At 42.9% G+C, this 15,060-nt stretch overlaps 1 protein-coding gene across 3 annotated transcripts in view; it reads right to left on the minus strand.

The window, feature by feature from the left end:
• Positions 1-9,472, minus strand: part of LOC139537809 (clathrin interactor 1-like) — a 50,301-nt gene extending 40,829 nt beyond the window's left edge. Inside the window, exon 1 of one of the 3 annotated variants that reach the window (XM_071339608.1) lies at positions 9,404-9,472. Coding sequence is in view for 2 of the 3 variants with exons in the window: in XM_071339607.1 (XP_071195708.1) it covers positions 8,864-8,904 (41 nt within the window). In the remaining variant the exon portion in view is untranslated. Of the gene's footprint in view, positions 1-8,863; positions 9,198-9,403 lie in introns of those variants that run through there. The other 2 variants (XM_071339607.1, XM_071339610.1) reach the window with 2 other exon arrangements.
• Between the last annotated feature and the right edge of the window lie 5,588 nt (positions 9,473-15,060).

Consider the following 15,060-nt stretch of genomic DNA (forward strand, 5'->3'; position numbering starts at 1 on the left):
CGTCTAAGAACTCCGAGTGAGCTAAAAGAGGAGAGCCCCTAAAACAGGTTGATTACAGATTATATACAGTACAGAAAGTAGGTTGATTCTTTGAAGTCCTGGTCCTCTGGTTGGCTCTGGTCCGGGCGTAGTCCATGCTTATTGGTCCACCATTGTTGTTGAAGAATGTCCCTTGCTTAATGTCTGTTTTGAATTTCCCAACTGCCGTGTGTGCACAATGTTGATAAGCTTAGGATCCCTAGAAGCTCTATTAGGTATTAATGCAGTGTGTGTGGTTCTCTGTGTTTGAGTGTGAATGTGCGTGGGTGGGGTGTGTGTGTCTGTGTGTCTTCCAGGCATCAGCAGATATGTCATCACAAGATGAAGTCCCTTAGACCTCTGCGGTTGACCCAGTTCCTGTTTTCTTGGCTGTAAGTGGAAACATTAGTCTGGCATGCCAGAAGCAGGTTGTGCAACATACTGCAAACACACTTGTAATATAAGTTCATTTGCTTTGCCTTTTGTTACTAAAAGCTAATGCATAGATATAAAGGCCTATCTTGGCTTCAAGCATATATGAGCATAAAAGTTTTTCTTACACCTCCTTGCTGCATGCCTAAGGCACGTTCACGCAGATGAGCAGGGACCCTGGGCATTTTTCTTTTGGTGTTTTTCAGAGTCAGTAGAAAGGCCTCTTTAGTGTCCTAAGTTTTCATAACTGTGACCTTAATTGCCTAACGTCTGTAAGCTGTTAGTGTCTTAACTTCTGTGGTATAGGGGGCAGCATTTTCACTTTTGGATGAATTTCGTGCCCATAGTGAACTGCCTCCTACTCTGTCCCACATGCTAATATATGCATATTATTGGATAGAAAACACTCTGAAGGTTCTAAAACTGTTTGAATGATGTCTGTGAGTATAACAGAACTCATATGGCAGGCAAAAACCTGAGAAAAAATCCAAACAGGAAGTGAAAATTCTGAGAGTGGTCGTTGTTAAAGTCATCGCCTATTCAATTCCCTGTAATATATGGATCTGTTTGCACTTCATACGCCTTCCACTAGATGTCAACAGTCAGTAGAACGTGGAATGAAGCCTATGCTGTGTTGTGGGACCGGATGGGAGGGGAATGAGTCAGTGGTCTGGCAGATTGCCAGTTCCTGGTCACACGCTTTCCTCATTATATCGTCTTGCGTTCCATTACTTATAGAGACTGAAAAGAATTCTCCGGTTGGAACCTTATTGGATATAAATGATAACAACATCCTGAAGATTGATTCTCTACTAAGTTTGACCAGTTTATTCGACCTGGAATATAACTTTTTTAAGTTTTCGTCCGAGTTCGCCTGGACCGGCGCCAGCGTTTGGACACGTGAACTAAACGTGCTATCAAAATTAGCTAATTGGACACTAGTAATGGACATTATCGAACAAAACAACAATTTATTGTGGAACTAGGATTCCTGGCACTGCATTCTGATGAAAGATCATCAAAGGTAAGGGAATATTTATGATGTAATTTCGTATTTCTGTTGACTCCAACATGGCGGAGAAATGTTGTGTATTTCTGAGCGCCGTCTCAGATTATTGCATGGTATGCTTTTTCCTAAAGTTTAAAAAAAATCTGACACAGCGGTTGCATTAAGAACCAGTGTATCTTTAATTATATGTAAAACATGTATCTTTCATCAAAGTTTATGATGAGTATTTCTGTTATTTGACGTGGCTCTCTGTAATTGCTCCGGATATTTTGGAGGCATTTCTGAACATGGCGCCAATGTAAACCGAGATTTGTGGATATAAATATGCACCTTATCGAACAAAACATAAATGTATTGTGTAACATGATGTCATATGAGTGTCATCTGATGAAGATGTTCAAAGGTTAGTGATGAATTTTATCTCTATTTCTGGATTTTGTTACTACCATCTTTTGCTGGGAAAATGGCTGTGTTTTTCTGTGGCTATGTACTGAGCTAACATAATTGTTTGGTGTGCTTTCCTTGTAAATCCTTTTTGAAATCAGACATGTTGGCTGGATTCACAACATGTGTAGCTTTAATTTGGTGTCTTTCATGTGTGATTTCATTTAAGATTGATTTTTATAATAATATATTTGAATTTGGCGCGCTACATTTTATCTGGATTTTGGCCAAGTGGGACGTTAGCGTCCCACATATCCTAGAGAAGTTGTCAACCGTTCCACAAGTGCATGTTCATTAATTGTTTATGGTTCATTGAACAAGCATGGGAAACAGTGTTTAAACCCTTTACAATGAAGATCTGTGAAGTTATTTGGAGTTTTACGAATTATCTTTGAAAGACAGGGTCCTGAAAAAGTGACATTTCTTTTTTTGCTGAGATAAAAAAATATATATATATACTGTATATATTTAGAAGTTGGTATTTTCAAATGAACTACAAAATACAACTACACTGAACAAAAATATGAAACTCAACATGCAACAATTTCAAAGATTTTACTGAGTTATTGTTCATGTAAGAAAAATCTGTAAATTTGAATAAATTCATTAGGCCCTAATCTATGGATTTCACAGGACTGGGAATACAGATATGCATCTGTTGGTCACAGATACCTTTAACAAAAAGGTAGGGGCGTGGATCAGAAAACCAGTCAGTATCTGGTGGACCCCCATTTGCCTCATGCAGCGCTACACATCTCCTTTGCATAGTTGATCAGGCTGTTGCTTGTGGAATGTTCTCCCGCTCCTCATGGGCTGTGAGCGAAGTTCCTGGATATTGGCTGGAACTGGAACATGCTGATGTACACGTCGATCCAGAGCATTCCAAACGTGCTCAATGGGTGACATCTGGTGAGTATGCAGAACTGGGACATTTTCAGCTTAAAGTAATTGTGTACAGATCCTTGCGACACGGCAACGTGTATTATCATGCTGAAACATGAGGTGATGGCGGTGGATGAATGGCATGACAATGGGCCTCAGGATCTCGTCACGGTATCTCTGTGCATTCAAATTACCATCGATAAAACGCAAATTGTGTTTGTTGTCCGTAGCTTATGCCTCACCATACCATAACCCCACCGCCACCATGGGGCACTGTTCACAACGTTGACATCAGCAAACCACTCGCCCACACGACGCCATCTGCCCGGTATAGTTGAAACTGGGATTCGTTCGTGAAGAGCACACGCCTCCAGCGCGCCAGTGGCCATTGAAGGTGAGCATTTGCCCAGTGAAGTCGGTTACGACACCAAACTGCAGTCAGGTCAAGACCCTGGTGAGGACGACAAGCACGCAGATGAGCTTCCCCGAGACGGTTTCTGACAGTGGCAAGGAGTTATTGTCCCCAGCACAAGGTGCACCTGTGTAATGATCTTGATATGCCACACCTGTCAGGTTGATGGATTATCTTGGCAAAGGAGAACCGCTCACTAACAGGAATGTAAACAAATTTGTCCACAAAAGTTGAGAAATACGTTTTTTGTGCGTATGGAACATTTCTGGGTTCTTTTATTTCAGCTCATGAAACCAACACTGTCCATGTTACGTTTATATTTTTGTTTAGTGTATTTTTTGCCCAGGTGTGCAGCAGTATGACTGACAGAGACAGTAAGATGAGATCTCCACAGCAAAGCTGTTCCAAGATTAAGGAAAATCTCAGTCCACTGAATAATGAATGACAGCGGTGTATAAAAACAGATGGCCTGAACGGCAAGTGAACCGGCGATGTGCTTACATTTCAAGCAGACTAGGAAACACACGCACACAGAACGGCCCGCTATGTTAAAAAATATTCCGCTGGGGATGAGACAAAAGAAGACGAGCTGTGGGTCTGAACGAAAGGTACAGGCAAACAGAGACAGAGCCCAGGCTTCTCTTCCAACTCTCTCAAACAGAGACAGAGCCCAGGCTTCTCTTCCAACTCTCTCAAACAGAGACAGAGCCCAGGCTTCTCCTCCAACTGTCTGCATCCTGGGCCTCTTTGTTGTGCAGGCCCGCCACAGCAGCGTTACTCCTGCACTACTGAGGATGAGCCTGCTTACCTACACATGCAGCCTGCTGAAAAAACATAGCACTGCACATGAAACAGTCTTTCACTCTCCCTCCTACTACACTAGAAGAAAAACACCACATCCTGCTTCTGAGGAACAGTGGTTCTAGGCGTCAGTTTTCAGATGGAGATAGTGGTGATGAAGGGGGCACAGGGGACAACAGCAGCAAGGGAGGAGGGGCAGGGGGCTCACTGATGCATATCAGAAGTAGGAGGCCCTGGTCTGACGAGGACGTTTGCAGGGAGAAGAGGCCCTGGTCTGACGAGGACGTTTGCAGGGAGAAGAGGCCCTGGTCTGATGAGGACGTTTGCAGGGAGAAGAGGCCCTGGTCTGACGAGGACGTTTGCAGGGAGAAGAGGCCCTGGTCTGACGAGGACGTTTGCAGGGAGAAGAGGCCCTGGTCTGACGAGGACGTTTGCAGGGAAAAGAGGCCCTGGTCTGACGAGGACGTTTGCAGGGAGAAGAGGCCCTGGTCTGACGAGGACGTTTGCAGGGAGAAGAGGCCCTGGTCTGACGAGGACGTTTGCAGGGAGAAGAGGCCCTGGTCTGACGAGGACGTTTGCAGGGAGAAGAGGCCCTGGTCTGACGAGGACGTTTGCAGGGAAAAGAGGCCCTGGTCTGACGAGGACGTTTGCAGGGAGAAGAGGCCCTGGTCTGACGAGGACATTTGCAGGGAGAAGAGACCCTGGTCTGACGAGGACGTTTGCAGGGAGAAGAGGCCCTGGTCTGACGAGGACGTTTGCAGGGAGAAGAGGCCCTGGTCTGACGAGGACGTTTGCAGGGAGAAGAGGCCCTGGTCTGACGAGGACGTTTGCAGGGAGAAGAGGCCCTGGTCTGACGAGGACGTTTACAGGGAAAAGAGGCCCTGGTCTGACGAGGACGTTTGCAGGGAGAAGAGGCCCTGGTCTGACGAGGACATTTGCAGGGAGAAGAGGCCCTGGAGGACAACAGCTGGCAGCCGGGCTGATGTAGGAGCTACTCCTGAAGCTACTCACACAGAAGACATGTTACATTTAAGTCATTTAGCAGACACTCTTATCTAGAGCGACTTACAGTATTGAGTGCATATATTTTCATACTGGTCCCCCGTAGGAATTAAACTCACAACCCTGGCATTGCCAGTGCCATGCTCTACCAACTAAGACACACGGGACCAGAAGAGAGAAGAAATCTATACCAGTGGTGCTGATTACTCTGCAGTGTGCTGGGAGGATATAGAATACCGTACTGCTGGAAGTCATGCCTACTAGGAAGAGCATTTACTGAGAACATGGATTTGCAGGTTGTCTGAATGACTAGCTGAAGTTCTGCTCATTACTGTAATCTAAAGGCAGAATTAGCATTTCCCAGACGTGTGACTCAGACATTCAAGCCGTAATAAGCCGTGGTTCATAGTAAAGCTGTAAGCCTAGACAGTGATGCCAGCTAAGGGCAAGCTAAAGAACTTATGCTACCATATCTTCTAATAAAAGGAAGTCAACTTGGACGAATGATTTCCTTTAAAACAAGGAGACAAATTAACAAGGTGAGGAAGTTGTTTTATATTGGTCTTCACAAGAGTTTGAGAAGAGGGTCCAGTCTTCAGATCTTATCTGAGCGAGAGTTGTCAAAACGTCCCTCTTCTTTCATGTCTTCAGGACCAGGTTTCCTCTGCTCCATTCAACAGATAATATCTTTCCACATAATAGCGCAATGTTTGACAGTCCATTAACTGGAAGAGAACATCCAAAGACTCAAACACTTACACAGGACATGAAGACTGCCTTTAGAGTGGCTATCGTTAGTCACTACAATGTAATGATATCATACTGAGAAACAGCTTCCACTGAACTCATGCCTATACCACTTTACATTTGGAATGGGCCTTGAATCAAAGTAATCATTCAAAGAAATTCATGATTTGACTCTCAATTCTTAACTTCTCTCCTGTGTAATAACTGACATAGGAACAGACCTAATAGGCTACAAGTAGATGACAAAACTCAAAACAAGCAATAGGAATACAACCAAAGCCCCTCCCATCCAGCAATAGGAGTACTACCAAAGCCCCTTCCATTCAGCAATAGGCTTACTAGATGAACAATCTCAAAGCCCCTCCCCTCCAGCAATAGGAATACCACCAAAGTTCCTCCCATCCAGCAATAGGAGTACTACCAAAGCCCCTCCCATCCAGCAATAGGAATACTACCAAAGCCCCTCCCATCCAGCAATAGGAGTACTACCAAAGCCCCTCCCATCCAGCAATAGGAATACTACCAAAGCCCCTCCCATCCAGCAATAGGAGTACTACCAAAGCCCCTCCCATCCAGCAATAGGAATACTACCAAAGCCCCTCCCATCCAGCAATAGGAATACTACCAAAGCCCCTCCCATCCAGCAATAGGAATACTACCAAAGCCCCTCCCATCCAGCAATAGGAATACTACCAAAGCCCCTCCCATCCAGCAATAGGAGTACTACCAAAGCCCCTCCCATCCAGCAATAGGAATACTACCAAAGCCCCTCCCATCCAGCAATAGGAATACTACCAAAGCCCCTCCCATCCAGCAATAGGAATACTACCAAAGCCCCTCCCATCCAGCAATAGGAATACTACCAAAGCCCCTCCCATCAAGCAATAGGAGTACTACCAAAGCCCCTCCCATCCAGCAATAGGAGTACTACCAAAGCCCCTCCCATCCAGCAATAGGAGTACTACCAAAGCCCCTCCCATCCAGCAATAGGCTTACTAGATGACCAATCTTAAAGCCCCTCCCATCCAGCAATAGGAGTACTACCAAAGCCCCTCCCATCCAGCAATAGGAATACTACCAAAGCCCCTCCCATCCAGCAAGGCTCATTAACAGCTTCTACCCCCAAGCCATAAAACTGCTAAACAATTAATCAAATGGCCACCGGACTATTTACATTGACACCCCCTCCCCTCCATTTGTTTTGTACACTGCTGCTACTCGCTGTTTATTATCTATGCATAGTCACTTCACCCCTACCTTCATGTACAAATTACATCAACTAACCTGTACCCCCGCACACTGACTCGGTACCGGTGCCCCCTGTATATAGCCTCGTTATTGTTATAATTAATTGTGTTACTTTTTACTTTAGATTATTTGGTAAATATTTTCTTAACTCTTCTTAAACTGCACTGTTGGTTAAGGGCTTGTAAGTAAGCATTTCACAGTAAGGTCTACACTTGTTGTATTCGGCGTATGTGACAAATAAAGTTTGATTTGACTAGATGACCAATCTCAAAGCCCCTCCCATTCAGCTATGATCTTGAGTCTCAGACAGCTAGTATTGATCAGCCACAGAACAATCCATGATGACCATGGGTTCTCCTCCTCACTTATGTGAGGGACAATATACCCAAACATACATCTAGCCTAAATGCATATTCTGCTAGACGTGAAAAAACACCAGTCCTCAACAAAAATACCATTCAACTGGCTAACCCACTGAAGCAATGTCCCTCCCTGTGCTGCAATCACACCACAAACAACTGATGGCAGTGACACAATCCACAAGGTGTGGCGGTAGATAGTCTGTTCTCTAAAAGCGCAGGGTCTGCAGGGAGCTCTCTGGGACCAGGGTGGCAGGAGAAGGCCTTCTCGCCAGCTGTATCAATAACAGGCCCTATTCAGCTGAAATCAGGCATGCCTAACAGGTGGCACCAGCTCAGGCAGCATCCGTTACTGCAACCTGACTGCAGGCTCCATGAAACATGCACTCGGCTGGAACCTTTTTCTGACATTGCTTGCAAATCTGGAAAACTATTAGACTAAGGAATTATGTGTCACACACAGAGTCTTTCACTCATTATCATAACGGTCTTTAAATAAATGGTTGCAATAAGCAATTTGCACTTTTCCAATACTGATGCATGAATAACTAAATGTTGCCAGGGTATGGAAACGTCAAAACCCTCTCGCTATCCATTTAAATAATGTATGTTACGCACATGATGCAGTGAACAATTCCATACACAACACATACAGATCCTTTGCAATACACTAACTTAGCTAGCTAAGAGATATTGTGTCATGCTGCATTAGTCGTGGGTCAGGTCCACTTTCAGTCGTTTGATGAGAGGCACGAGCCTGGTATGACCAATATTCGGCAGACAGCTTTATGGCGCTGCTGCAACGTCTTCCGTCTAACGGTAACCAGGAACGCTACAGCCTAATGCACAGACAAATGCTAGTTGATGGCTTAGATAGCTAACTAACGTTACATTGTGCTCGTGTAAAAACGTTTCAACCAGAAAACAATACAATGGTCATGAAGTTCAACTTCTATAGTGAGTATTGTAATGAACATAATGAAACGAAAAAGTGCAAATGACAGGTTTGATGAAGGTCTTGACAGACATTGTGGCTAGCTTAGTGGTGTTAGCTAACGTTAGCTAGCTAGTGAGCTAACAATGATAAATTAAAGTTAGCCCGTTTTATAGCTAGCTAACGTTAGCTGTGAGTTAACGAGGGCGTCCCATTGTTATTGAACGATACGATGTCATTATTTGGTAAGACATAATCTAGCTAGTTTATAGTTAAGGTTAATACATTCCTCCAAAATATTGCTAACATGGAATAAATGGGTGTTACTTTCCATATTGGAGTCTGTATGTTTATAATGGACAGTAGGATATCAAAAAGATCAGAGGAATATATATCGTTACATTTTGTACACAAGACTGATATACAGTAACGTTAGCCATACTGAGCGATCAGCTGAGAAAACAGCGTGACGTCACGAGATCAGTGTTTCCCTGGTCGGTTGTCAAATGTAAACTAGCCAGCTAACGGGCCTTGCAACAAAATGACAAGCAGACGAAAACAGCAAGAGTACTCACGCTTTATCCACAATTTCCCTGACTTTCCACATATTTAGCATGTAAACGCTCTATCAGTGGCTCGCCGCCTCAATAATGCGTCGTCCAGTCCGTTTCCAACCACAGATGGACTTGTGTCACCGACAACAGAATTCCGAGTCCCTTCCACTAGCCAGCTCTGTGGGCAAGTTACTACGGGAGACGTCCTCTATACGTCAGTGTAGTTCACCCAGGTTGTGTTTGGGGGGGAAATCATTTTGGCCTAAAAGTTAAAGAAAAGCAACCTGCTTCATTATGCCTGTACCCAGAACCAATCTGCATATGAACATAGGAGAGGTATCTTTATGTTCCTACTTGCTAGACCTCTGCCAGCCCAATCACACTTTAGTAAAATACACAAGTATGAGATTTGATGTTGTAACTGAATTGAATAGTTACAACCTTTCGCTGTTTGGCCGCATAGCTGGCTCTGCTTCTTTTTGTATGCAGATGTTAATTGTTATATTTGACAGTTGTGTGTAGATTTTGTCCCTTGTGGTAATGCAACAGAGTAACATCTACCTGGAAACGTGCAGCGTTTTCCTTTTTATGTTCCACTTTTTTTCTGTTAGGCCACACCCCACAAACTGTTCAGGCAAACAATTGACACCTTTCTCTTGTTGAAATTTAATTTATGGAACTGCACCTTATTTCAAAGTCTTGAGAGGACTCTTTCTTTCATGATCAGAATGATTGTATATTTGTAAGTGGAAAAATAGCTCAAAGAAACTAGTAAGGGATGGGTGAGACGTAACACAGCGGGTGTATCTGTACGAACACAAGGAGAGGGTGACCTGTGTCCTTTTATTTAAACAGGTTGGTCTTTAAGGCTTCATAGATGGTTTTCAGGTAACATATTTTAGATTATTTAAAGTCAATGACAAATCTCAAGGATTCCATGCTGGTTTGGTTTGAAAGAGGCTAATGATTGCAGGTGGGGGCATTTAAAGGGGTAGCCTATTTTAGGTGGACATGATCTGGTTGATTACATTGAGGGGGTTATATTAATCCCACCCGTGCAGGCGTGTTTTGCATTGGCTGAAAGTTGATTGCATTCGATTTGGAACCGGGCTGCCTCCCGAGCGTGAGTTCAAAGCCCACAGCGAAGCCGGCGCAAAAGGGACGTCATTAAGCACAGGTAGTAATTACTAGGATTCTGTGTTTTCCATTGCAAAAGGGATTGCTTTTCTAACATTTATTTTATGGCAAGAGATGTATGTTTCTGGATGATGCACCATGTTGCCAAAATTACAGATTGCCCGCTTTCGCCCGATGACGTAATGGGCCATTGACCACTGCCCCGTAGTTTAGCATAATCGAATGCGCCCATTGAATGAAGTGTGTGGCGACCAATAGTTGTTAGGTAGGAAGTGGCAGGAGTTTTGTACAGCAAGGTATGCTGAAAATATGTCAAAGACCACTTTTTCTTTACAGTCTAAGAAAGAAACATTTGTAACTTGCAAAGACGTTTAAAAATAGCCCAAAAACAAATTAACTCATCATTATGCTTAAACATATAAATATTATAGAGATCCTTGCTATATGAGCCACGTTACAATTCCCATGCAATGTTTAGGGTGTTTGCCTATAACGCCAGCGACCCGGGTTCGCTTCCCTGCCTCACTGTTTGTTACACTGGTGTCAAAAGTGGGATGGCGGCCGTGAGTGGCTGCGGTAGGTCGACGCATAAAGACGTGTAGCAATCTTTTCTAAATGAGCCACGTTACAATTCCTACTAAGTGGGGTAAACCCTATTGGTGCGATGCATAGGGTGTTTGCCTTTCATGCCAGTGAACCCAGGTTTGCTTCCCTGCTCCACCATTCGCTACATCATTATTATTGATTATTACATCATTATATTGAATGATCTATAGGGCCTCAACCTCCTTGGATCTTGAAGGCTCATGTATCTCCATGTCAGTGGCAAATTATTCAAGAAGAGACATCATTGTGGAGGACAAGTGAAAAGGTAATGGGATGTTGTGGTGCAGGCAGCCATCTACATGAGTACACATTCAGCTTGAAGAGTCCTCAACAACGTCATTGCTCTTACTCCAAATCCAGTCTGGCAGAGGAGTGAGGCCTGATCTGATGCACATACCTAAGCACAGTTCGCACGTTGTCATCCTGAATCCATCGTGCCTGTCTCCATGACGGACAGGAGACAGCTGTGCAGGACGTCCCGGTGTCAGCTCCGATCCTCAGGCCATTTCTCAGGATACCGTCTGCTCCTGACTCTGAGGGAGAACGTTTACATGATCAGGAGACCCAGTTCATCCGCAAGAGGACCTCTGCTCCTTGTAAGCATAGACAGGAAATAAGTGAGAGGGAAAAATGACAACGTTCTGAATACAGATAAAAAAAAGTGACGATTTTAATTCAAACAAAGCATGACACGAGACAGCACTCACTGTCCCTATCTGTACTGTGCCCTTTGAGAGCTCACAACTCATCAAAACTGAACGGCCAATGAAGAAGCAGCCCACAGACTGTCAGGCCTGCAGAAGAAATAAGAACATTCCAAAACAATTTCATCATTTTGACACGGGAGGAGTGGCAGAGATTGAGAGGGCCTTCTTTACGAACTTGTTTCTGGCCTCTTAATAAAGTATTCAGGAGTGTTGAGGTCACAGGGACAGGCTATAAGTAGGAAACAATGTATTTTAGATGCACTACGTCAGTGTGCTGCCAAGAGGAGTGCTGAGTTCTGTCAACGCCATCAGGCATGAATCGACCACTCCACTCTCCTGACTGTCACGCCCCCGCCTTCCTTCACTATACCTCGTGTTTCACCATTTCTCCTCAGGACCTCATATTGCTGGTTTGGATGGATTTTATACAAGGAAGTGGAATGTTGAACATATTAATAAATGTATATTAAATTGTATCCTCTTTCATTCACATACTGTACCAGTCAAAAGTTTGGACACACCTACTCATTCCAGGGTTTTTCTTTATTTGTACTATTTACTACATTGTAGAATAATAGTGAAGACATCAAAACTATGAAATAACACATATGGAATCATGTAGTACCCAAAAAAGTGTTAAACAAATCAAAATATATTTGAGATTCTTCAAAGTAGCCACCCTTTGCCTTGATGACAGCTATGCACACTCTTGGCATTCTCTCAATCAGCTTCATGAGGTAGTCACCTGGAATACAATTAACAAGTGTGCCTTGTTAAAAGTACATTTGTGGAATTTCTTTCCTTCTTAATGCGTTTGAGCCAATCAGTTGTGTTGCGACAAGGTAGGGGTGTTATACAGAAGATAGCCCTATTTGGTAAAAGACCAAGTCCATTTTATGGCAAGAACAGCTCAAATAAGCAAAGAGAAACAACAGTCCATCATTACTGTAAGACAGGGCTGCCCAACCCTCTTCCTGGAGATCTACCATCCTGTGGGTTTCCAGTCCAACCCTAATTTAACACACCTGATTATACTAATTTGCTTAACTAGCTGAGTCAGATATGCTAAATTAGGGTTGGACTGAAAACCTACAGGACAGTAGATCTCCAGGAAGAGGGTTGGGCAGCCCTGCTATAGGACATGAAGGTCAGTCAATGCGTAAAATTTCAAGAACTTTGAAAGTTACTTCAAGTGCAGTCGCAAAAACCAAGCTCTATGATGAAACTGGCTTTCATGAGGACCGCCACAGGAAAGGAAGACCCAGAGTTACCTCTGCTGCAGAGGATAAGTTTATTAGAGTTAACTGCACCTCAGATTGCAGAACAAATAAATGCTTCAGAGAGTTCAAGTTACAGACACATCTCAACATCAACTGTTCAGAGGGGACTGCGTGAATCAGGCCTTCATGGTCAAATTGCTGCAAAGAATACCATTACTAAAGGACACCAATAAGAAGAGATTTGCTTGGGCCAAGAAACACGATCAATGTATATCACCGGTGGAAATATGTCCTTTGGTCTGATGAGTCCAAATTTGAGATTTTTGGTTCCTACCACCATGTCTATGTGAGATGCAGAGTAGGTGAACGGATAATGTGTGGTTCCCGTCATGAAGAATGGTGGAGAAGTGTGGGGGTGCTTTGCTGGTGACACTGTCAGTGATTTATTTAGAATTCAAGGCATACTTAACCAGCATGGTTACCACAGCATTCTGCAGCGATATGCCATCCCATCTGGTTTGAGCTTAGTGGGACTATCATTTGTTTTTCAACAGGACAATGACCCAAAACACCTCCAGGCTGTGTAAGGGCTATTTGACCAAGAAGGAGAGTGACGGAATGCTTCATCAGATGACCTTGCCTCCACAATCACCCAACCTCAACACAACTGAGATGGTTTGGGATGAGTTAGACCGCAGATTGCAGGAAAAGCAGCCAACAAGTGCTCAGCATATATGGGAACTCCTTCAAGACTGTTGGAAAAGCATTCCAGGTGAAGCTGGTTGAGAGAATGCCAAGAGAGTACGACGCTGTCATCAAGACAAAGGGTGGCTAGAATCTAAAATATATTTTTATTTGTTTAACACTTTTTTGGGATACTTTATGATTCCATTTGTGTTATTTCATAGTTTTGATGTCTTCACTTATGTATGTAGAAAATAGTGAGAATATAGAAACCCTTGAATGAGTAAGTGTGTCCAAACTTTTGACTGGTGCTGTACCTGCACTGTAACTGCAAGCTATTGGCTAGAGTGCATGTCCCAATACCAGAATGGGCACATTCTCTATACCTATGGAAAAAAAATTGGGAGGACAAAACCATCAGTATGCCTAGAGTTGAAAATGGGATGGAAACCCATTTAACTTTTTTTATCAGGTTAATGGGAATTTAACCTCAAAATTATTTTTTTATGTGCGCTATGTATTTATGCACATACTTTTATCTGCAAGAAGTCAATTTGATGGAAACAACTCTGATGGGGAAAATGGTCCAGGGTTTCCCTTAGCTGGTAATTGCCAGGCATTTGGCCAATTTAAAAACATTTTAACGCCGATTTTACATAAAATTATTGCAGGCCAAATTGTCCAGGAGAAGCTGCTTATTATAGCCTACACCCCAAATTTGCCATTCAGCATCCTTCTCTCAAGCCTTGCAAGCAACAGAGGAGCCTTGGCCTAGGCTACTGTTTATTGCTAAAATGGAGGTAAACAAAAGTTAGAGGGAGAAAGTGTATGCCTATAATGAACAGTCTACAGGGGGAATTGAATATATGTTTAGTTATTGTAATGGACTAAGATGAGAAGAATACAGGCTACTGTGCTACTCCCTATTCAGGCAGGATGACATTTTGGAACTTACATTTATAATTTGTTTTATCATTTTTGTATATCATTGTTAATATTGTAAGCCTATTTAATAATATGCTAAACCTGTTTTGTTTAATTCTGAGACATTTTCACATTTGCTAAATTAAATTAGATCTGTCTTAATTGTGTGCTCCATTTTTAAATCAAGATCGGTTATAAGTAGGTCTGTTGTAAAATAAATAACATTAGCCTATTTCTGTCATTTGTTGGGTACGGTAGGCACTTGCCTTTGTTGGTAATTGCTGCAATATAGCCTGTTCAAAACATTTGTGAAGGTTTAAACCAGTTCGCAAGTATTTAGTTTCATTCTGTTGAGCCTTTTTCTTTGTCCAAATTAAGTTCCAACTAATGCTGTGTTTGCCGCAATATACACTGAACAAAAATATAAACGCAACATGTAAAGTGTTGGTTTCATAAACTGAAATAAAAGATCCCCAAAATGTTCCATATGGACAAACATTTCTCTAATTTAGTTAGTTTACATTCTTGTTAGGGAGCATTTCTCCTTTGCCAAGATAATCCATCCACCTGACAGTTGTGGCATATCAAGAAGCTGATTAAACAGTATGATCATTACACAGATGCACCTTGTGCTGGGGACAAAAGTCCACTCTAAAATGTGCAGGGTTGTCAAACACAATGCCACAGATGTCTCAAGTTTTGAGGGAGTGTGCAATTGGAATGCAAATGTTAATTTCTCTACCATAAGCCACCTTCAACGTTGTTCTAGAGAATTTGGGAGTACGTTGAACCAGCCTCACAACGTGCATATTGTTTTTAATGACGATTTTTAAATATTCACATGAAAATCTGTCACCAATTGGATGGAAACCTATAGACACCCTAAAGATTCTGTAAAGTGCGCTAGTCCAGTGTCACTTTGATTATGCTTGCACATCAT

This window comes from Salvelinus alpinus, chromosome 13 (genome assembly GCF_045679555.1).
Source record: "Salvelinus alpinus chromosome 13, SLU_Salpinus.1, whole genome shotgun sequence".
NCBI lineage: Eukaryota > Metazoa > Chordata > Actinopteri > Salmoniformes > Salmonidae > Salvelinus > Salvelinus alpinus.